Source organism: Rhincodon typus, unplaced genomic scaffold, assembly GCF_021869965.1.
Source record: "Rhincodon typus isolate 14 unplaced genomic scaffold, sRhiTyp1.1 hic_rhity00000051, whole genome shotgun sequence".
Taxonomy (NCBI): domain Eukaryota; kingdom Metazoa; phylum Chordata; class Chondrichthyes; order Orectolobiformes; family Rhincodontidae; genus Rhincodon; species Rhincodon typus.
This window is the reverse complement of record NW_025965689.1, coordinates 1,559,722-1,583,093: the sequence shown is the minus strand read 5'-3', so window position 1 is coordinate 1,583,093 and position 23,372 is coordinate 1,559,722. Positions and strand designations below refer to the sequence as shown.

General features: G+C 45.6%; 1 protein-coding gene across 5 annotated transcripts; it reads right to left on the bottom strand.

Annotated features, from left to right (window-relative positions):
- Positions 1–1,135: 1,135 nt before the first annotated feature.
- Positions 1,136–22,547, bottom strand: LOC125488140 (zinc finger protein 239-like). Of its 5 annotated transcripts, none has more exons than XM_048621039.1 (3): positions 22,359–22,547; positions 14,593–14,631; positions 1,136–5,319 (listed from the first exon to the last, which is right to left on the bottom strand). In XM_048621039.1, exon 3 carries the CDS (start codon positions 5,216–5,218, stop codon positions 4,748–4,750), a length of 471 nt encoding a protein of 156 aa, XP_048476996.1. In that variant the 5' UTR covers positions 5,219–5,319; positions 14,593–14,631; positions 22,359–22,547; the 3' UTR covers positions 1,136–4,747. The 5 variants fall into 5 exon arrangements, 3 of the variants coding, with proteins under 3 accessions (XP_048476996.1, XP_048476994.1, XP_048476995.1); XM_048621037.1 differs by having other exon boundaries at positions 22,423–22,547; XM_048621038.1 differs by having other exon boundaries at positions 22,427–22,547.
- Positions 22,548–23,372: the final 825 nt, after the last annotated feature.

The following is a 23,372-nucleotide window of genomic DNA, read 5'->3' as shown; positions in this document are numbered from 1 at the left end:
TGATGAATAAGCTGAAACAAGTACTTAAAACAAACTAGCATCTAATCGATGGTTCTGACGATTTAAGTCCAGGATTACTGATACCAATGTTCATGGACTAGAATTTAATCGAGTGGATTGGCGTGATTTATATCTCGATATGCGTGTGAATTACAGGCTTCAATATCCTTTCGCAATTTAGTGTTGTACTGTTTGCAATGTTCCCGAGGTGGCACCGTATCATATCACATACAATCACGAGTAAATAGTGAATATGAGACATACACCTGCACCCAGTGGTGAGATGGGAGTGAATTAATCCACCCATGAGCTTTGAATGCAATTTTTTTAATTTTTTATATTTCGTCAATCGAGATTTGAAAGTCATAACAGGTTAGTATGGAATTGGAGAAACTGTTTGTTTGTGGAGTGAACTCAAATGAGTGGCAGATGGAGTTTACATCAGGTAAATATGAGGTGCGACTTTTTGGAAAGCCAAATCAGGCCAGAACTTGCACACCTTGATGGGGAATGCTGCAGTGTAGATTAATAGTTCTTTGAAAGTGGAGTTGCAGGTAGATGGGATAGTGAAGAAGGCGTTTGGAATGCCTGTCTGTATTGGTCAGTGCATTGAGTATGGGAGTTGGGAGGTCATGTTGCATCTTTACAGGACATCTGTTCGGCCACTTTAGCAATACTGTGTGTAATTCTGGTCTCCCTGCCATAGGAAGGATGTTGTGAAACTTGAAATGTTCAGAAAAGATTTACAAGGATGTTGCCAGGGTTGGAGGGTTTGAGCTGTTGGGAGAGGTTGAATAGGCTGGGGCTATTTTTTTTCCTGGAACCTCAGCAGCTGAGGAGTGACCTCTATAGAGGTTTAGAAAATCATGAGGGAGATGGATAGGGTGAGTAGCAAGGTATTTTCCCCGGGATGGCAAAATCCAAAACTAGAGGGGGTATAGTTTTAAGGTGTGAGGAGGAAGATAATATGTGACCGATGGGCGACTTTTTCAGAGGATCGTGCATGCGCGGAACGAGCTGCCAGAGAAGGTTGTGGAGGCTGGTACAATTACAATGGTTAAAAAGCATCTGGATATGTATATGAATAGGAAGGGTTTAGAGGGATAAGGACCAAATTCTGGCAAATGGGACTAGGTTAATTTCGGCTGTCTGGACCAACTCGTTCATGTCGACCAAAGGGCCTGTTTCCAAGCTGTACAATTCTACGACTATGACAAACAAGTAAAGTCAGTGGCTGATCTGACATATAAGCTGTTCTGTATATTCACGTTTGAAGCATAGAAAGGAATCCAGGTATTGTGCAGCACTTAATTATCTCAGAGCACTTCCTGGAAGCAAGTTGTGGGAACAGCATCCTTATCAATCAAAACCCAAATGTCTTCAAACAAATCCAAACAAACCAACATTTTCTAAAATGCAAGAAAGTATGAATGTAAACTGCTTGTAACGTGTTTTCCCTCAACAGACACAATTCCAACCTTATTTTCCACATATGCAAGATTCAGTTTAACATAAATTAAACCAGACCATTCACCGTCCCTGCACCCACTTCGCATCCCACCCACTGGTTTGTTGTCCATTTTATCAGAATCCCTGTGTCCTCCTGAAGTTTGCTCCACTTCATGTCCCTGTTTACACCATTGCCAAATTGTTTCATCTCAAAACTGATGCTATGACCTTGGATCCTGTGTCGTCAAATATTCAAAACAGAAAAACACCAAGGCTTTATCCCTTCACCATGAATACATTTGTCCCTCACACGGCCATTTAAGCTGTCCTGTCATAATTCTGACGAGTTGGAGCAGAATTAAACATAAAAAGGAGAGGTTATATAGAGTAAATTGTATTTGAATAAATGCATGAAGCACATCCAGGACGGGTCAATCAAACCATTGTGATTCTGGGGATGTACATTAATTGTGTTTTGACAAATGTTGTGTAAATTAACAAGTGCACACCCTATTCTCGGATGCATTCACATGCATCCTGTTTTCCCTGCCTGTAGAAAGAGGGCATATTACACACCAGAGTGTCATTTTTCAGCTACTTCTGTGTGTTCAAGTTGCTCTTTAATACTCGATTAGTCCAGGAGCTAACAACCCTGATAGAATACGAACCCGGAGTTTCACAGCCAGCAAACGAGCGTCCCCATCACTTGCCAGCAAGCAAAAAAAAGGCGTTTCCCTCGGAGTTCTATAAATAGGTTTTACATTTTACATGTGTTTCCTGTTTTTTTAAAAATTTATAAATCTCCATGCTGGACCTGTCCAGTGGCAGAATGCTGTAAATGAGACTTTCTGCTGTCAGTGAGAGGGTTTCAAAATGAACAGAGATAAACCAGAACAGCTGATGGACTTTCCACCACCAGCAAAACCACCCATGTGACCAGTGAGCCACCAACAAACAAAGCCCCCCAAAAGGGCAATGCTAACATAAAAAGTGATGGGGTGGTAGGGATTAAATTAAAATAGAGTTAGTGTTGTTTGTGCTTTATTCGTTTTGAATCTGCCATTCTTTCAGTGGAGGAGACAGAGGGATTTCTTCTGTAAATATCTATGTCAAGTCTGGTACGCAAGTGTGAGTTTCACTCTGCTTCTGAGAGTCTTTGCTCCGCTTCTGAGAGTCTTTGCTCCGGCAAGTAAATATGGGATAAATTCCTGAACAACTAGGAGTATGAGGTTGAATTTGGCACTTCATTTATTATTTTGTATTGATTGAGGCTTTTCTTCATATGTTCTGGTACAATAGGTGCCAGAGTTTAATTGTGCATCTGTCTGTCTCTAAAAGTGAGATTATTCTTTTAATTTGGTGGTCAGTCACTGAAACTCAGTCACTGAAACCCAGTCATGTGAGGCTGCAGAGATTCTTTAGCAAAAATAAAAACAAATCTTTATTATGCAAGGCAAAAACAAAAAAAAACAATTTGTTTTGCTGTGCTTAAATATGTTCCCAACCTATTTCCTAACAGCACCATTCAGCCCCTTGAGCCTGCTCTGCCATTCTTCATGGCTGCTTTCCTGTGACTTCCCCATAATCCTTCATCAAGAATCTATGTCAGCCTTCAATATACACAAGGTCCTACTTTGCCTCACTGTTCTGTGGCAAGGAGTTCCATAGTATCTCAACCCTCGACAGAAGAAATTCCTCTCATCTCATTCTTAAATTGGCAGTGGCCTTAATATCTGAGACTATGCTCTTTGGTCTGAGATTCTTCCATGAGGTGAAAAATCCTTTCAAGCCTCATCGAATATGTTTCATCACTTCTCATTCTTCTGAACTCCAGTGAGTAGACTCCCAACAAGTTTAGCCTTTGCTCATACGACAGTCCCTCCATATGAGGGAATACCCTGGAGAACATTCTCTGAACTACCTCCAATGAAATGATACCTTTCCTTCCATAAGGGGACCAAAATTATTCTCAGCATTCGAGATGTGGTCTCACCAGCACCTTGTACAGTTGCAGTAAAACATCCCAACTCTAAATCTCCAACCCCCTTGGCACTTTATTTCAATGTTCCATGAGCCTTCCTGATTACCTGCTGCAACTGTGTGCCCGCATCAATATATACAGATTTAAATCCAGAGAAATTACACCCAATATTAAATCTCTAAATTATATCTGAACTGGTTTGGCTCAAACTTTTCCTGTGAACTATGGAATTTTCTTTCATGAATATTCTCAAAATTCAGAGAATAAACATTTTCTGCTTCTAATACCTTCAGAGCTCAAACCAAACTCTCCTGGTTCAGAAGTTCTACCTGGGTGACTTTTTGTTCTTTTTTCCACTGAATTATTCTGAGCTCTATATAGTAGAGAGACAAAACTTGATTCTGATCACAGTCAGATCTCCAAACTGAACAAAATACCTTCTAACCCTGGGTTTATAAACTAAAATCAATCCTTGATTATTCTGAACTGAAAACAAGATAACGTCAATTGACGTTTGCTCATCTGTTGTAAATCAACAGAGTCTAAACAATTTCCCATTAACTCCACATGGGGCTCCACAGCAACTTGCTTTCTGAGCAGTGCTGGAGGAAGGTCACTGTTTCACAAGGACTCACTTTTTATTTTAAAGAAAATTTTCAGAAAATGACCCACATTCAGTGTCTCTATTATAAAAGCCAACTTCCAAAACTGGAATTTATATAAATTATACATCTTTCATCACTGCAGTTACTCAGGAACTCACTGGCATTTCAGCAGTTTTCGTAAATGAATCCCTTCCCCGACACAGAGAAGGTGAACAGCCTCTCCCCAGTGTGAGCTCACTGCTGTAGAGTGGGGGGAGTTCCTCACCTGAACTCAGTCCTGCAGTAAGTGCATCTGTACGGACTCACGTCAATGTGAACAAGTACGTGGGATGTCAGCTCCCAGGACCTTTTCAAATACTTCGCTCAGTTTGGACATTGAAAAGGCTTCTCAGTTAGCTGGCTGACTGAGTGATTACTTTTCCACATTCAGCACGTGAATAGATTCTTCACACAATGTACTCACTGGTGTTTCAGCAGGCTGGATGACGGAGGGAATATGTCCCACACTTGGTGCAGGGGATCAGCCTCTCCCCAGTGTGAACTGTCCACAAGGTGGCAGATTCAGTGAATCCCCTCACTCAGCTTCTCCCCAGGCAGTCTGCTGATGTACAGTCAGTTCAAATAAACGCCTCATCACCATCCTGCAGTGGGAACAGGTGTGAACTCACCAATGTGTCATCAAGCTGGATGTGTTGGAGAATCCCCTCCCACACTAGGAGCTGGTGAATGGCCTCTCCCCAGTGTGAATTCGTTGATGCGTCTGGAGGCTGGAAGCCAAAGTGAATCCCTTGCCGCACGTAGAGCAGATGAATGGCCTCTCCCCAGTGTGAACCCGCTGGCGTATCAGCAGGTTGGAGGAATTAGTGAATCCCTGCCCACATTCGGAGCAGGAGAATGGTCTCTCCCCACTGTGAACTCGCTGGTGTCTCTGCAGGTGGGATTTCTGACTGAATCCCTTGCCACATTCAGAGCAGGAGAATGGTTTCTCCCCAGTGTGACTGCGCCGATGAATTTCCAGTTCAGTCAGGGATCTGAATCCATTCCCACAGTCCCCACATTTCCACAGTTTCTCCTTGTGACTCCGTTTATGTTTCGAGAGGTCAGATGATCGGCTGAACACTCGTGCACACGCACTACACATGTACAGTTTCTCACTGCTGTCAATGGTGTTTTCTCCTTCCATGTTCAAGACCCTATGAGATTCAGGTTACACTGAATTGGGCCACTCTCTGAAATCCTGATTGGTTGTAGTTTCCTGACTGAGAATCCTCTCCTTCCAATATCCTGTGGAATTGATTTAGAACAGAAATAATGGAAGTGAGGGTCTCTCCATAAAAATACAACGTCACGCATCTGTTCCAGTATCTCATTTGGCTCCATGTCAAACGTATGAACATAAAGGCCAAAAAATGAACTATCGGGCCCTCCTGCCTGCACCATCATTCAATAAGATCATGACCGATGAGTTCACGTTTTGAATTTCCCTGGCTGAACAAGAATCTATCCACCTCTGCCTTAAAAATGTTCAATGACCCAGTCTCGGCCGCCTTTTGAGGTGGAGAGTTCCAAAGTCGCACTAATCTCTAGGAAAAAAAAAAGACTCTTCTTTATCCCAAAATGAAGACTCCTCATGTTAAAACAGTCTTCCCCCATTCTGGACTTACCCTTAGGAGAAAATATGTCCACATTCACCTGGTCAAAACCCATTCAGGATATTAAACATGAGACAAGTCACACCTCACTCTTCTGAACACGTGAGAATACAAGCCCAGGCTGTCCACAATATCCTCAGAAGACAACCCGCTCATTCAGATATCAGAGACAACAAGGTGCAGGGCTGGATGAACACAGCAGGCCAAGCAGCATTCAGATATCAGTCCAGTGAACCTCCACTGCATTTACATCCTTCCTTCAATAAGGAGACCAAAACTGCACACAGTCATGGAGTTGTGGTTTCACTTATGCCCTGTACAACTGAATCATCAACTCCTTACTTTTCTATTCGATTCCACTCATTATCAACAATAACATTCTATGAGCCTTCTTCATCACTTGTTGTTAACTATAACTAATGTTTGGTGTATCAGGCACCAGACCCCCTAGATATCTCAGCCCCATGAGATTCTGCATCTGTCCTCTGGACTGTTCTTTTCCTTTTCTCATTTTTCCCCCCGAAGTGAACAATTTCACTTTTCACTATATCATAGCTCACCTGAAATATTCATTCAAAAAGGTTGCAGCCTGATGTCGGGAAATTAAGTCTTCTTCACAACAACTTTTCCTGATAGCTTTGTATCAACACAATGTGTAGCTACCATGACTTCACTCCCCTCACTCAAGTCATTGAAATAAACTGCAAAAGGTTTTGGTTCAGCAGAACCCTGGTAGTACAGTGGTTCGTACCCCCGTCTGTCATGCGGGAGACCAGGGTTCAATTCCCTGTGGAGAGGATCCAAGCATTTGGGGCAGCATGGTGACTCAGTGGTGAGCACTGTTGCCTCACAGCACCAGGGAACTGGGTTCGATTCCAGCCTCGAGCGACTGTTCGTGTGGAGTTTCCACATTCTCCCCGTGTCTGCGTGGGTTTCCTCCAGGTTCTCCGGTTTCCTCCCACAGTCCAAAGATGTAGAGGATAGGTGGACTGGTCATGCTAAATCCCCATAGTGTTCAGGGATGTGTAGATTAGGTGGGTCATAGAGGGATGGGTCTGGGTGGGATGGTCCGAGGGTTGGTGTGGGCTTGTTGGGCCAAAGGGCCTGTTTCCACACTGTAGGGATTCTATGAATAAGATAGACCCATTTATGAATATTCTCTGTTTTCTGCCAGCCAGCCAATCCAGTACCCAGGCTGGTATGTTACCACTACACCAGTAGCACCTACTCTAAACAGACACCTTTTCCATGGTACCTTGTGAAATGCCTTCCTGAAAGCCGAGTACAATATATCATCGGGCTCCCTTTGTCCAAAGCACGTGACTCCTCAAAGAATTCCACTAAATTGGAGGAACACAATGAAGTAATTGTTCCCTTCGTTGAAGGTTGAATAACACGGGGCATCATTTTGCAGTGACAGGCAAGAGTTTTACAGGGGAATGGAGGAAAACATTTTTCACCTAAAGGATGGTGTAAATCTGGAATGCACTGCCTGGGAGGGCAGTTGAGGCGGTAAACCTTGCAACTCAGCCTCCAACGCTCCAGGGAAGAAGAGCCCCAGCCTTTTCAGCCCCACCCCACAGCTCAAACCCTCTAATACTGGCAATATCCCTGTAAATCTTTTCTGAACCCTTTCAGGCTTAACAGCTTCTTTCCCATAGCAGGGAGACCTGAACTGAATACAGCAGTCTAACCAATGTCCTGTACAGCTGCAACATGACGTCCCAACTCCCTATACTCAATAGTGACAAATGAAGGCAAGCATACCAAATGCCTTCTTCACCATCCTGTCTACCTGCAACTCCGCTTTCAAGGAACTGTGCACCTGCAACCCTAAGTCCCTTTGTTCGGCAACACTCCGCAGGGCCCTACCATTAATTGTCTAAGTCCTGCCCTGATTTGCCTTATTGAAATGCAACACCTCACATTTATCTAAACCAAACTCCATCTGCCACTCCTCAGCCCATTGATCAAGATCCCAAACTACTCAGTGAAGATAGCCTTCTTCACTGTCCACTACACCACCAACGTTGGTGTCATCTGCAAACTTACTAACCATACCGTCACATCCAAATCATTTGTATAATTACAAAAAGCAGTGGACCCAACACTGATCCTTCTGGCACACCACCTGGTCACAGGCCTCCAGTTCAAAAGACAACCCTCCACCACCACCCTCTGTCTCCTACCTTGAATCCAAATTTGTATCCAATTGGCTAGCTCTTCCTGTATTCCATATGATCTAACCTTGCTAACCAGTCTACCATGCCGAACCTTGTCAAGCATTTTGCTGAAGTCCATTTGGACAATGGCTACCGCCCTGCCTTCATCAATCTTCCTTGCCACATTTTCAAAAAATTAAACCAAGTTACTGAGACACGATTTCCCATGCACAAAGCCATGCTGACTCTTCCTTATCAATCCTTCCCTTTCTAAAGTCATGAAAATCCTTTTTAAAAAAAAACTAAAGAAATAAAAGTGAAGAAATTCATGCAGTGGGCATGGCTGGCTAGGCCAGCGTTCATTGACATCCTGTAAACTGCCCAGAAGGCAGTTAAGAGTCAACATTGCTGTGGGTCTGGACACGTAGGCCAGACCAGATAAGGATGGCAGTTTCCTTCCCTAACAGACATTAATGAACCAGATGGGTTAGCTCCTAACAATCGACAATGGGTTTATGACCATCATTAGATTTAAAACCAGAGTTTTATTTCATTAAAATTCCACCATCTGCCATGGCAGGATCTGAAGCCAGGTCCCCAGATTAATAGTCTAGTGATAATACCACCAAATCATTGCTTCTCACCCCCGACATGACAGATCAACCTAACTGGCCTATATTTCCTACTGTCTGCCTTCCTCGCCTCTTTAATATGGAGGTTGTATCTGCTATTTTGCAGTGAAACAGAAGCTTTCCAGAATCTAATGAATTTTGGAAAGTTAACACCAATGCTTCTGCAGCAATTGCAGAATGTTTGTTCCCCAAACAATTTTTTTTTTTTTTGTTATACACCATTTGAAGAGTGTTTATTTAGCAACCCAATCTTCCATAGAGTCCAGCTCTCTTTGACAACTTCACACTGGAAATTGTGGGAGCCAGCTGTGTTTGAAAGGACTCAGCGTAAACTCAGTAGCTTCTCCTCCATCACACTGCAGCTCAATCTGATACAACAAAGACTTTCAAAAGCGACTGGAGAAGCCCCTGAAGAGAAAAGGAAAGGACAAACGACAGGAATCGCTGATTTGCTTTTGGAGAAAGGCCAGCACAGACACAATGGACTGAGTAGCCTCCTTCTCTGATTGTAGTCATTCAATGATTTTGTGACTCAAATAACAAGAATCTACAGACCAAACCCTGTGACCAACACCCACCCTGATGCAAATGGGCTTTAAATTCATCTGTCTGTGTTTCTAGGCTTGGTTCTGGGAGCAAGGCCTCAATCAAAAGAGCAGCAAAATACTGCAGCTGCTGCAAGTCTCAACAGGTCAGGCAGTATCTGAGGACAGCGAATCAGTTGACATTAAGGGTGTGCAGAATGAAATACAAGTAATAAAAATGGTTCAGAACTTGAGAACCAATAATAACCTCTGCTTTGGAGGAGAAATGGAATGAATAATGCAGACAATTCACTGAGATGTGTAAAAAGAACAACCTCGTGGTGAGATTACCGAATTTCAACTTCCCCAGCATTAATTGGGGTAGACATGGTGTAAACAGTTTAGAGGGGCAGATTTATTCAACAGTATTCAGGAGTGTTTTTTATATCAACATGTAGTAGTACCAACATGTGACAATGTAGTGCTGGATCTAATTCACAAAATCCCTACAGTGCAGAAAGAGGCCATACGGCGAATCTGGTCTGCACTGACCCTCCGAAAACATCTCACCTAAATCCAGTTTCCACCCTATCCCCATAACTCCACATCTCCCATGGCTAATTCAACTAGCCTGCACATCCCTGGACTTTATAGGGTTATTTAGCATTGCCAATCCACCTAACTTGCACATTTTTGACTGTGGGAGGAAACTGGAGTACCTAGAGGAAACCCACAGAGATGTGGGAGAATGTGCAAACTCCACACAGACAGTCACCCAAGGCTGGAATCGAATCCAGGTCTCTGGCGCTGTGAGGCAGCAGAGAGGAAAAATAGATTGTCTGCAGGAAAGGGCTGTGGGTTGGGGAAAGGCACATTGTTTTAAAATAAGGCAGGGTCAGCTTTAAGACACCTATGTGTGGGTAAATCTACAGCAGAACAGCGGGGTTGTTCAAAAAGGAATTGGGGAGAGGATTGGCGCAATATGTTCTCTTTAGGGGAAATGTAGGACCATTTAAGAAATATTCTGATGGACCCTTGCGATGCAAAGGCATACAGGGCTATGGGCCAAGTGCTGGAAATTTACAATAACTACTTAGTTGTCTATGACTGGCGCAGACTCAATGGGCCGAAGGGCCTTTCTTTCTTCTGTACACCTCTATAACTCTGTGACCCAATAATAAGCCCAGAGAACTCTGGATGCCTAAGAACATATAGGACTGAACAAGGAGGAAAGGAGAACCTTTTAACAGGTACGAAGGGAGGAAAGTGATGGAGGCCCTAGTGGAGAATAGAAAGTACAAGGGGAAAACCTAAGAAAGAAATTACGAGAGCAAAGAGGGGCGTGATAAAACACTGGCAGGGAAGATTAGGGAGAATCCCAAGATATTCTACAAGGATATTAAGGAAAGAGCATAACCAGGGAAAGAGTCAGGCCGGTTAGGGACCAAGGGGGCAATCTGTGTGTGGAGCTGGAGGACGTTGGCAGCGTGTTAAGTATGAGTACTTCACATCTGTCTTTACTCAGGAGAAGGAGGATTATAGAATCATACAGTACAGAAGAGGCCCAATGGCCCAGCAAGTCTGTAGAGCCAATACTATCCCGCTACTGACACTAATCACACACTGGGCTCATAGCCTTGAATGTCTTGACATTTCCAGAGCTCATTCAAGTATTTTTGAAAAGTTGAGCTTTCACGCCTCAACTTCCTGCCCAGGGAGTGCATTCCAGACCCCCATCACCCTCTGGGTGAAAAAGGCTTTCCTCAAATCCCCTCTAAATCTCCTGCCATTCACTGTGAAGCACTGCCCCCTTATTATGAACCCTTCAACTACTGGGAACAGCTGCTTTCTATCCACCCTGTCCATGCCCCTCATAATCTTATACATCTCTATCAGGTCACCCTTCAGCCTTCTCTGCTCCAAAGAAAACAACCTGAGACTATCAAGCCTCTCTTCGTCGCTGAAATGATCCAATCAGGCAACATCCTGGTGAATCTCCTTTGCATCCTCTCCAGTGCAATGGCACCCTTCATATAATGTGGTGACAAAAACTGCACACAGTACTCAAGCTGCGGCCTGACCAAAGTGCTATACAACTCTGACATGAACGCCCTTGTTACCAAGCTGTGTAGAGTAATCGTGAATTGGAAGGCAGGAAACTAGAATTTGTTCATGTGGTCCCTTTAAAAGATAGAGTGCTTTTCTAAGAATAGAGATTTATACAGAAAACCGGTCTAAGCAGCTACAGATTACAGACAGCTCTAAACATGGAAACATGTATCCATTGGCTGCATAATTGGAAACCTGAGGCTTGTTTTGATGTTTTGGCAATGAGTTGGAAGCAGCTAATTAATTTAAATCAAGCACTTAGCGATTGAAAGCCAATTGAATTTAAATCTGATGGTTTTGACAACCTCATGCTAATGCTATTGTAAGAAAATGGAGGGTAATCAAGGGCATAAAGAAAGAACACATTTAGAAAATTGGCAGAGAGCCAACTGCCATCTGAAGGGTGTGACAGCAAACAACCATCTGAGAAATAAGCACCTAGCTCTCACGAGAAATCACTAAGCTCTCTAAGAAAGCACCATCCTATCCACAAAGGTACCACCCCAGCACTTCTAGCTAAGAGTCTTCACTGAAAAAAACATCCCTGACAGCAAAAGCAGCAGAAGACAGGCATTTGTGGCATGAGATCAACAAAAGGAACAGTGTTCCAGAAGACACATCCTGTGAGAAGTTGGAGAGATTATGTTTTATTTTATTATTGTCTTACAAATTGGGCTTACAATAAGTGGGACTTGTGTTTATTTAAACAGCATTCCAGTAGAATTTAGTTCAGTTAGGGAATAGATTGTACTTGAGGCAGTGGGGGGGGAATTGTTCCATTTGTCAGTAATTCTGTTCAATTGGTCATTGTTAGGGTTAAATAAATAAATTGTTACTTGTGACTTATACAGTGCAGATCAGGGATTTTCTTTCTTTTAACCACTCTTAACAGATTACAAGGGGCAAGGCAAGCTTCTCTGGGTGTTTCAGGGTAATTATTAGAAGGGAACCTCTACTCCCATAACAACAGATTGGGGCTTGTGTTTTGGGTTAATTATCAGAGGGGTTCGACCCTCCCCCGCTTTGTAACACCCTGCTCTTTGTAACACCATGCAATGACCAATAAAGGCAAGCATGCCTTATGCGTTCTTAACGACATGAACTGAACTGTCCTGCCACCTTCAGGGGTCTGTGGACAAGCACATGAGATCTTTTTGTTCGTTTGAGCATCCTAATGTTTTGTCATTCATTGAGTACACCCTTGTCTTGTTCCTTCTTCCAAAGTGCATCATCTCCCATTTATCAGTATTAAATTCCAACTGCCATATTCTGCTGTCTGACCAATCTGTTCATAACTTCCAGTAACCTAACACCTTTCTCTTCACTGTCAAACACCCAACGAATCTTTGTGTCATCCACAAACTTAGTCATCAGCTCTCTCAATTTTTATCTACATGTACGAAAATCACAAACAGCATTGATTACTGTGGCATGTCAGTGCACACTGGGTTCCAGTCATACCATCACCCACTGCTCCCCGGCACTAAGCCAATTTGGATCCAGCTTGGCAAGTTACCATGCATCCCAGCAAGGACTGATTAGGAATAGTCAATGTGGTTTTGTGCGTGGGAAATCATGTCTCACTAACTGGGCTGAGTTTTTTGAGGAAGCGACGAAGAGGATTGACGAAGGCAGAGCAGTGTACATGGTCTATATGGATTCCAGTGAGGCGTTTGACAAAATTCCACATGGTAATTACGTTAGCAAGGTTAGATTACACAGAATATTTTCCCTGGAGCATCGGAGGCTGAGGAGTGACCTTATAGAAAATCAGGATGAGCATGGACAGGGCGAACAGCCAAGGTATTTTCCCAGGGTAGTGGAGTCCAAAACTAGAGGTTAATGGTTTAAGGTGAGAGGGTTAAGATTTAAAAGGGGCCCGAGGAGCAACTTTTTCATGCAGAGGGTATGGAATGAGCTGCCAGAAGAAGTGGTGAAGGCTGGTACAATTACAACAATTAAAAGGCGTCTGGATGGGTACATGAATAGGAACAGTTGAGGGGGATATGGGCCAAAAGCTGGCAAATGGGACTAGTTTAATTGAGGATATCTGGTCAGCATGACTAAGTGTGACCAAAGGGTCTGTTTCCATGCTGTACATCTCTATGACTCTATATCAACACGACTTTATCAGTCGAGGCACAGATTATAAGAGCAGGGAGGTTATGTTGAAGCTGTATAGATCTTTGGTCAGACCACAGCTAGAGTACTGTGTACAGTCGTGGTCACCACATTATAGGACAGTTTGTGAAGCTGACAGGAAAAGTAGTCTCATTGGTGATAGTGAGGAGGATGCTCTCAGGCTACAGTCTGATATTGATCAACTGGTAAATTGGGCAGAGGGGATGTGAGGTCATGCATTTGGAAGGTTTCAGGTCTACATAATTCTGAGAGTTATAGACAGTGCAGATCACGAGAATCTTTTCCCCATCACAGACATGTCTAAGACCAGAGGGCATAGGTTTAAGGTGAGGAATAAGTGGTTTCAAGGCGATCTAAAGGAGAAAAAGAATTCACCCAGAGAATGCTAGAAATATGGAATGCACGTGCTGAGACGGTGATGGAGGCAGGTACTCTCGCAACAGATCTGAATGAACACTTAAAATGCCAGAACACAGTAGTCTATCGACCAAGTGCAGGTAAATGGGATTAGCATAGTTTGGAGTTTGTTGGTCAGTATAGACACGGGGGACCGAAGGGCCTGTTTCTATGCTGTATGACCCAATCACTCACTGTAACTCTATTCTCTGGGCTAAAGGTACTTTTATAGTGTTAGGTGACAGATCAGCATTGAATGATGGAACAGGCTCTCGGGACTGAATAGCCTACTCCAGTTCCTATAAGACGACAGGAGCATGGACAGGGTTGATAGAAACCATCCGTTCCCTTTAGTTGAAGGGTCAAGAGGACATCATTTCAAGGGGAAACATTGAGGCAATTTGATTAAGGTTATGTTTTTCACCCAGAGAGAGTTGGATATTTGGAATGCACCAGCTGGGAAGGTAACTGAAGGAGCAAAGTTCACAACCTTTAAAAATGTACTTGGCTGAGCACTTGAAACATCAGAATTTTTAAGACGATGGGCAAAATGCTGGAATGAGAGAACAGTGTAGATCATGTAGTTTTGTCAGTGCAGACTCGTTGGATCAAAGTGCCTCTTCTAAACTGAATGATTCAATGACTCTATAATTCCTGACAATAAGGAGTACCGAGGGAAGATGAAGCTGGTAAGTCAGCAGCACACAGTTGGATGATGGGCAATGACAGAAACTTCAGAGATTCAGCAAATAAACACAAACATTAAACACAGCAGGTTAGTTGATCAGGGAGGATAGAGGCGACACACAGTAATGGATGGTCATGGCTTCAGGTCCACAGTAAAGGAGTTACACCAGCCCCAGAGATGTGGATCCTCTCACAGATAACTGGCACATACCAAAAACCTCAAAATTGTAAAGGAATAGTCAAAGCTACTCACCACTCAACATTTTCACTATTTGCCCGCTGGAGCCGGCACCTGTAAAGATATCAGAAACACCGGAGTCAGAAAATTCCCACATTTGAGGAAAGCCCTGGGCAGCGGGTGATGTCATTGTGCAATTGTCAGTGTGTGATGACATCACAGCCACAAACAGAGAGCATTCTGGGTCTGTACAAACCAGCGATCACCCACACATTCTGAAGGATGGGACGGTCCCTGGGAGGGTGGCGAGGGGCTTTATCAGAATGGTTTGAGGGACCAGGGATTTTAGTTACAAGGCTGCATTCAAGAAACTGATTGCTCCAAGGTGAATAAAGGACACAGGGTGGTGATAGTGGTGTAAAAGTTATTACAGTCATCGAGGTCTACAAGCACAGAAAGAAGGCCTTCAGCCCATCTGTGCCAGTCAGAAACAACCACCTAACTATTCTCCACCCATTTTCCAGCACTGGCCCAGAATCGTACACCTCACATGCACACCTAAATATTTCTTCAACGTATGACTGCTTCTGACCCAAATACCTTTAGAGGCAGCGAGTTCCACATTCCCACCGCCCTTGAGGGGAAAAGCATTTTCCTCATATCCCTTCTAAAACCTCCTGCCTCTGACTGTAAATCTATGCACCCTGGTCATTGATCCCTCAAACATGGGGAGAAGTTTCTTCTTGACTAACATGGCGATAGAAATCAAGAAAATTAGAGCAGGAGTGGCCCATTCGGCCCTTGAAGCCTGCTCTGTTAATCAGTATGATCATGGCTGATCATCTAATTCAAAAGCATGTTCTTCCTTTACCTCCCACATGTTTTGATCCCTGCAGCCAAATGCTATATCCGAATCCTTCTTGAAATCACACAATGGTTTGGCCTTGACAGCTTTCTGTGGTAGCAAATTCCACAAGCTCACCGCTCTCTGTGTGAAGAAATTTCTCCTTACCTCAGACGTAAAAGGTTTACCACATACCCTTAATCTGCGATTCCTGGTTCTGGACCTTCCCGGCACTGAACCTTCCTGCATCGAATCTGTCCAGTCCTATTAAGATTTTATATGTTTCTAGGAGACCACACCACCTTGATATCATCTGTTGGAATGTGTCAAAAGTTTTCTCAAAGTCCACATAAACCATGCCCTTTGATTCCCCCTCATGAACTCTGCTAATTAATTCCTAGAAGAACGTCAGGAGATTTGCCAAGCATCATTTCCCTTTCAGAAATCCATGCTGACTCCATCCAACCCAGCCACTGTTTTCCAACTGCTCTGTTATTAAGCATTTTATAAAATATCAAACCACAAATCAAAAGGGAATGAAACTGGTCAGAGCACCAAGCATCAACCCAGGCAGCAGAAGCAACAATGGCACACCTCCCCTTATCTGTCCTATAAAGTCTGCTTACTGCAAACTTGGAACGATATTGCTGTTCCTGTACTGTTGGGTCGGTCAGAATCCTGGGGAAAGTATTGGATTAATGATATCAGTGCTGGACTATTAATTCAGAGATTCAGGGAATGTTCTGGGAATCCAGATTCAAATTCTGCCATACGCCTCATAACATATACATCTCAACTCTGCTCCTCTCAATCTCCTCTGCTCCAGACTAAACAATCCCAGTCTATCCAACTTTTCTTCACAACTAAAACTCTCCAGCCCAGACAGTATTCTGGCAAATCTCCTCTGTGCTGTCTCCAGTGAAATCAGATTTCTCCTATACTTTGGATTCCAGAACTGCACACAACACTCTAGCTGTGGCCTAACCAACTATATATGCAGTTCCAGCATAACTTCCCTGCCGCTAAACTCTATGCCTCGGCTAATAAAGGCAAGCATCCCATTTGCCTTTTAACTACTTTACCTGCCTGTCCTCTTACCTTAAGGGATGGATGGACTTACACGGCAGGGTCCTACGAATCCTCAGTCTGACAGATCCTCGGTCCTACATCCTTGCTCCATTTTTTGCAGAAGCAGCAGCGGGAGCGGTGAGAGAGAGGACCAGGGGGCTGCCGGGAAGTAAGTTCTTCATTTCGGAAGTGGAGCTGAGTGGGAGCGGTCAAATTGCGCTCTCGGAAGGTGAGTAAACTGATATGTTTGGGCAGTGGCCACAAGAGTGGTCCTAAAGGAAGAGTGCTAAATTGGGGGAAGGCCAACTATAGCAAGATTCAGCAGGAGCTGGGGAATGTGGATTGGGAGCAGCTGTTTGAGGGTAAATCCACATTTGATATGTCGGAGGCTTTTAAAGAGAGGTTGATTAGAGTGCAGGACAGACATGTCCCTGTGAAAATGAGGGACAGAAAGGGCAAGATTAGGACCATGGATGACATGTGAAATTGTGAGACGAGCAAAGAGGAAAAAGGAAGCATACATAAGGTCCAGGCAACTGAAAACAAATGAAGATTTGGAAGAATATCGGGAAAGTAGGACCAATCTGAAACGAGGAATTAAGAGAGCTAAAAGGGGTCATGAAATATCTTTAGCAAACAGGGTTAAGGAAAATCCCAAAGCCTTTTATTCGTTCATAAGGAGCAAGAGGGTAACTAGAGAAAGGGTTGGCTGTCTCAAGGACAAAGGAGGGAAGTTATGCGAGGAGTCAGAGAAAATGAGTGAGATTCTTAATGACTACTTTGCGTCGGTATTCACTGAGGAGAGGGACATGACGGATGTTGAGGTTCGGGATAGATGTTTGATTACTCTAGGTCAAGTCGGCATAAGGTGGGGGGAAGTGTTGGGTATTCTAAAAGGCATTGGGGTGGACAAGTCCCCAGGTCCGGATGGGATCTATCCCAGGTTGCTGAGGGAAGCGAGGGAGGAAATAGCTGGGGCCTTAACAGATATCTTTGCAGCATCCTTGAGCATGGGTGAGATCCCGGAGGACTGGAGAATTGCTAATGTTGTCCCCTTGTTTAAGAAGGGTAGCAAGGATAATCCAGGTAATTATAGACCGGTGAGCCTGACGTCAGTGGTGGGGAAGCTGCTGGAGACGATACTAAGGGATAGGATCTATTTACATTTGGAAGAAAATGGGCTTATTTGTGATAGGCAGCATGGTTTTGTGCAGGGAAGGTCATGTCTTACCAACTTGATAGAATTCTTTGAGGAAGTGACAAAGTTGATAGATGAGGGAAGGGCTGTGGATGTCATATACACGGACTTCAGTGAGGCGTTTGATAAGGTTCCCCATGGTGGGCTGATGGAGAAAGTGAACTCGCATTGGGTCCAGGGTGTACTAGCTAAATGGATAGAGAACTGGCCGGGCAACGGGAGACAGAGGGTTAAAGTGGAAGGGAGTCTCTCAAAATGGAGAACTGTGACCAGTGGTGTTCCACAGGGATCCATGTTGGGACCACTGTTGTTTGTGACATACATAAATGATCTGGAAGAAGGTACAGATGGTCTGATTAGCAAGTTTGCAGATGACACTAAGATTGGTGGAGTAGCAGATAGTGAAGGGGACTGTTCGAGAATGCAGCAGAATATAGATAGATTGGAGAGTTGGGCGGAGAAATGGCAGATGGTGTTCAATCCAGGCAAATGCGAGGTGATGCATTTTGGAAGATCCAATTCAAGAGCGAACTATACGGTAAATGGAAAAGCCCTGGGGAAAACTGATGCACAGAGAGACCTGGGTGTTCAGGTCAATTGTACCCTGAAGGTGGCAACGCAGGTCGATAGAGTGGTCAAGAAGGCATACAACATGCTTTTATTCATCGGACGGGTCATTGAGTACAAGAGTTGGCAGGTCATGTTACAGTTGTATAGGACTTTGGTTCGACCACATTTGGAATACTGCATACAGTTCTGGTCGCTACATTACCAAAAGGATGTGAATGCTTCGCAGAGGGTACAGAGGAGGTTCACCAGGATGTTGCCTGGTATGGAGGGTGCAAGCTATGAAGAGAGGTTGAGTACATTAGGATTATTTACATTAGAAAGACAGGGATTGAGGGAGGACCCAATTGAGGTCTACAAAATCATGAGAGGTATAGACAGGGTGGATAGCAAGAAGCTTTTTCCCAGAGTGGGGGACTCAATTACTAGGGGTCACGATTTCAAGGTGAGAGGGGAGAAGTTTAAGGGAGATATGTGTGGAAAGTTCTTTACGCAGAGGGTGGTGGGTGCCTGGAACGTGTTGCCAGCAGAGGTGGTACAGGCAGGCACGATAGCGTCATTTAACATGTATCTAGACAGATACATTGGATGGGAAGGGAGCAGAGGGATACAGATCCTTGGAAGTTAGGCGACAGGTTTAGATCGAGGATCTGGATCGGCGCAGGCTTGGAGGGCCGAAGGGCCTGTTCCTGTGCTGTAATTTTCTTTGTTCTTTGTTCAATTTTCATATCATCCACAAATTTATTGATCAACGCTCGACATTCATTGTGAATCGCTTAAATAAATACGAACAGGAAGGGCCCCAACACTGATCCCTGTGGAACCCAACTGTATACAGGCTTCCAGTCACAAAAACATGCCTAACAAATCACTGTTTGCTTCTTACCACTCAGCCAATTCTGGAGCCAATCAGCCAAATTACCTTGATTATAATGGATTCTTCCCTTGGCTATCAGTCTCCTCTGTGAGACTTTATCAAAAGTCTTGGTGAAGTCCAAGCAGACAATGTCGGATGAATTGCCCTCATCTACACAACTGGTTATTTCTTTAAAAGATAAAAAGTTGGTCAGACATGACCTTCCGTTAACAAAGCCATGCTAACTGTTCCTGACTGATTACTTCCTCTCCAAGTGCAGATTAATTCTGTCCCTCAGAATTGCTTCTAATGATTTCCCTATTAGAAGTGAGACAGACTGGACTGTAATTAGGTGTAGAGCTGGATGAACACAGCAGGCCAAGCAGCATCAGAGGAGCAGGAAGGCTGACGTTTCGGGCCTAGACCCTTCTTCAGAAATGGGGGAGAGGAAGGGAGTTCTGAAATAAATAGGGAGAGAGGGGGAGGTGGATAGAAGATAGATAGGGGAGAAGATAGGTGGAGAGGAGACAGACCGGTCAAAGAGGCAGGGATGGAGCCAGTTAAGTAGAGTGTAGGTGGGGAGGTAGGGAGGAGATAGGTCAGTCCAGGGAGGACGGACGGGTCAAAGTGGCGGGATGAGGTTAGTAGGTAGGAGATGGGGGTGGGGCTTGAGGTGGGAGGAGGGGATAGGTGGGAGGAAGAACAGGTTCGGGAGGCAGGGATGAGCTGGGCTGGTTTTGGGATGCGGTAGGGGGAGGGGAGATTTTGAAGCTTGTGAAGTCCACATTGATACCATTGGGCTGCAGGGTTCCCAAGCGGAATATGAGTTGCTGTTCCTGCAACCTTCGGGTAGCATCGTTGTGGCACTGCAGGAGGCCCAGGATGGACATGTCGCCTGTGGAATGGGAGGGGGGAGTTGAAATGGTTCGCGACTGGGAGGTGCAGTTGTTTAGTGCGAACCGAGCGTAGGTGTTCTGCAAAGCGGTCCCCTTGGTTTCCCCGATGTAGAGGAGGCCACAACGGGAACAGCGCATGCAGTATACCACATTAGCAGATGTGCAGGTGAACATCTGCTTGATGTGGAAAGTATTCTTGGGGCCTGGGATGGGGGTGAGGGGCGAGATGTGAGGTGTAGGGGCAGGTGTAGCACTTCCTGCGGTTGCAGGGAAAAGTGCCGGGTGAGGTGGGGCTGGAGGTGAGTGTGGAGCGGACAAGGGAGTCACAGACAGAGTGGTCCCTCCGGAAGGCAGATAAGGATGGGGAGGGAAAAATGTCTTCGGTGGTGGGGTCGAATTGCAGAAGGCGGAAGTGTCAGAGGATGATGCGTTGGATCCGGAGGTTGGTGGGGTGGTACGTGAGGATGAGGGGGATTCTGTTTTGGTTGTTATTGCGGGAAGGGGGTGTGAGGGATGAGTTGCGGGAAATGCGGGAGACACGGTCGAGGGCGGTCTCGACCACTGAGTCGGGGGGGAAGTTGCGGTCCTTGAAAAACGAGGACATCTGAGTTGTTCAGGAGTGGAATGCCTCATCCTGGGAGCAGATGCGGAGGAGGCAAAGGAATTGGGAATAGGGGATGGCATTTTTGCAGGAAGGTGGGTGGGAGGAGGTGTATTCTAGGTAGCTGTGGGAGTCGGTGGGCTTGAAATGGATATCGGTTTCTCGGTGGTTGCCAGAGATGGAGACAGAGAGGTCCAGGAAGGAAAGAGAGGTATTAGAGATGATCCAGGTGAACTTAAGGTTGGGGTGGAAGGTGTTGGTGAAGTGGATGAACCGTTCGAGCTCCTCGTGGGAGCACGAGACGGCACCGATACAGTCATCAATGTAATGGAGGAAGAGGTGGAGTTTAGGGCCAGTGTAGCTACGGAAGAGGGATTGTTCCACGTAACCTACAAAGAGGCAGGCATAGCTTGGGCCCATGCGGCTACCCATGGCCACCCCCTTTGTCTGTAGGAAGTGGGAGGAATTGAAAGAGAAGTTGTTGAGTGTGAGGACGAGTTTGGCTAAGCAGATGAGGGTGTCAGTGGTGGGGGACTGGTCGGGCCTGCGGGACAGGAAGAAGTGGAGTCCCTTTAGGTCATCTGTCTGGGGAATGCAGGTGTATAGGGACTGGACGTCCATGGTAAAGATGAGGTGCTGGGGACTGGGGAATTGGAAGTTCTGGAGGAGGTGGAGGTTGTGGGTGGTGTCACAGACGTAGGTAGGGAGTTCCTGGACCAAGGGGGAGAAAATGGAGTTGAGATAGGTGGAGATAAGTTCGGTGGGGCAGGAGGAGGCGGAGACAATGGGTCGACCAGGGCAGTCAGGTTTGTGGATTTTGGGAAGGAGATAGAAGCAGATAGTGCGGGGTTGGGGAACGGTGAGGTTGGAGGCTGTGGGTGGGAGATCACCTGAGGTGATGAGGTTGTGGATGGTTTGGGAGATGATGGTTTGGTGGTCGGGGATGGGGTCATGATCAAGGAGGCGGTTTCAGAGAGTTGGCACCTGGCCGCGGCGATGTAGAGGTCAGTGCGCCATATTACAACTGCGCCTCCCTTGTCCGCGGGTTTTACGGTGAGGTTGGGATTGGAGTGGAGGGCTGCATGTTCTGTGGGGGAGAGCTTGGAGTGGGTGACAGGGGTAAACAGGTTGAGGCAATTGATGTCTCGACGGAAGTTGGAGATGAAGAGGTTGAGGGAGGGTAGGAGGCCTTGGGTGGTGCCCAGGAGGAGGGGTCAGTAGAGGGAGGGAGGGAGGGAGGGTTAGGCTCATGGTTAAAGAAGTAAGCGCGGAAGCGGAGGCGGCGGAAAAAACTGCTCATGTCCAAACGTGACCGGTATTCGTTGACGTGTGGGTGGAGGGCGACAAAGGTGAGCCCTTTACTGAGGACTGACCGTTCGTCCTCAGTAAGGGAGAGGTCTGGGGGGGTGGTGAAGACTCGGCAGGGCTGAGGTCCGGGGGGATGGTGAAGACTCGGCAGGGCTGCGGTCCGGGGGGGGTGGTGGGGACTCGGCAAGGCTGCGGTCTGGGGGGATGGTGAGGACTCGGCAGGGCTGGGTGTGGGGTGGCCCCAAACATTGCCGCCGCGCCTGCGCCCTACCGCCCGTCATTACCAAACAAGATTGTAGGAACTGCAGATGCTGAACAATCCGAGACAACAAGGTGCAGAGCTGGATGAACACAGCAGGCTAAGCAGCATCATAGGATCATTTTCTGATGAAGGGTCTAGGCTCGAAACGTCAGCCTTTCTGCTCCTATGATGCTGCTTAGCCTGCTGTGTTCATCCAGCTCTACACCTTGTTACCAAACAAGATGGCGGCCACGAACTCAACTTTAAACTCCGGCTATGGCGACAAACAGAAGCATCAGAAGGTCGTGCTGGGGTTTGCAGCTTACCGACCATCTTTACGAAGCTTTTACGTCCATCCGCCGAATCCAGCGGCCCCCTCATCCTGCCTGATTGTTAACGGTCCTGGAGCCTCATAAGACAACGCTCCTCCATCGCCATCACTCTGCGTATACTTGATCCACACACGTCAATGCGCCTGCGCACGTTTCCCTGTCCTGTTACGAGGTGATGTTCAGTACCGTTCGGAATTCTGGGTCTGCCTGCCGCCATTGACAGTTCCACATATAGTATGCTACGTGGAGGGTTCTGTTAGCTCAGTTAACTGCGTGATTTCTAATTCTCATCTTTTTTTTGATTAAAAGGCACAAGTCCAATATGTTTTCTCATGTAATAAACGCATAAACATTCATTGCATTCTAAGTGGGGTGGCACGGTGGCTCAGTGGTTAGCACTGCTGCCTCACAGTACCAGGGACCCGGGTTTGATTCCACCCTCGGACGACTGTCTGTGTGGAGTTCGCACATTCCACCTATGTCTGTGTGGGTTTCCTCTGGGTGCTCTGGTTTCCTCCCACGGTCCAAAAATGTGCAGGCTAGGTAGATTGGCCATGCTAAATTGCTCGCAGTGTTCAGGGATGTGTAGATTAGGTGGGTTATAGGGGAATGGATCTGGGTGGGATGCTCTGAGGGTTGATGTGGACTATTTAGGCCGATGGGCCTGTTTGCACGCTGTAGGTGTTCTATGAAGTGTGGCCTATTTAGTGCCTTGTATAATTTCACAGGATTTGCCTATATTTCGACTCCATTCCATTTTAGATTAAATCCTTTTTAATTCTCTTCTCCCTGCTCAACTTGTGTCTAATTAAATCTCAAAACCCAATATTTAATTATTCATTTGAAACTTCAACCAAAAGGCAACAGAAGTGCACTGCATTAAGAAAGTTCACTTTAAGGTACAAAAGCAGGTTTGTGACGTTATTCATGCACAATGGCCCTGG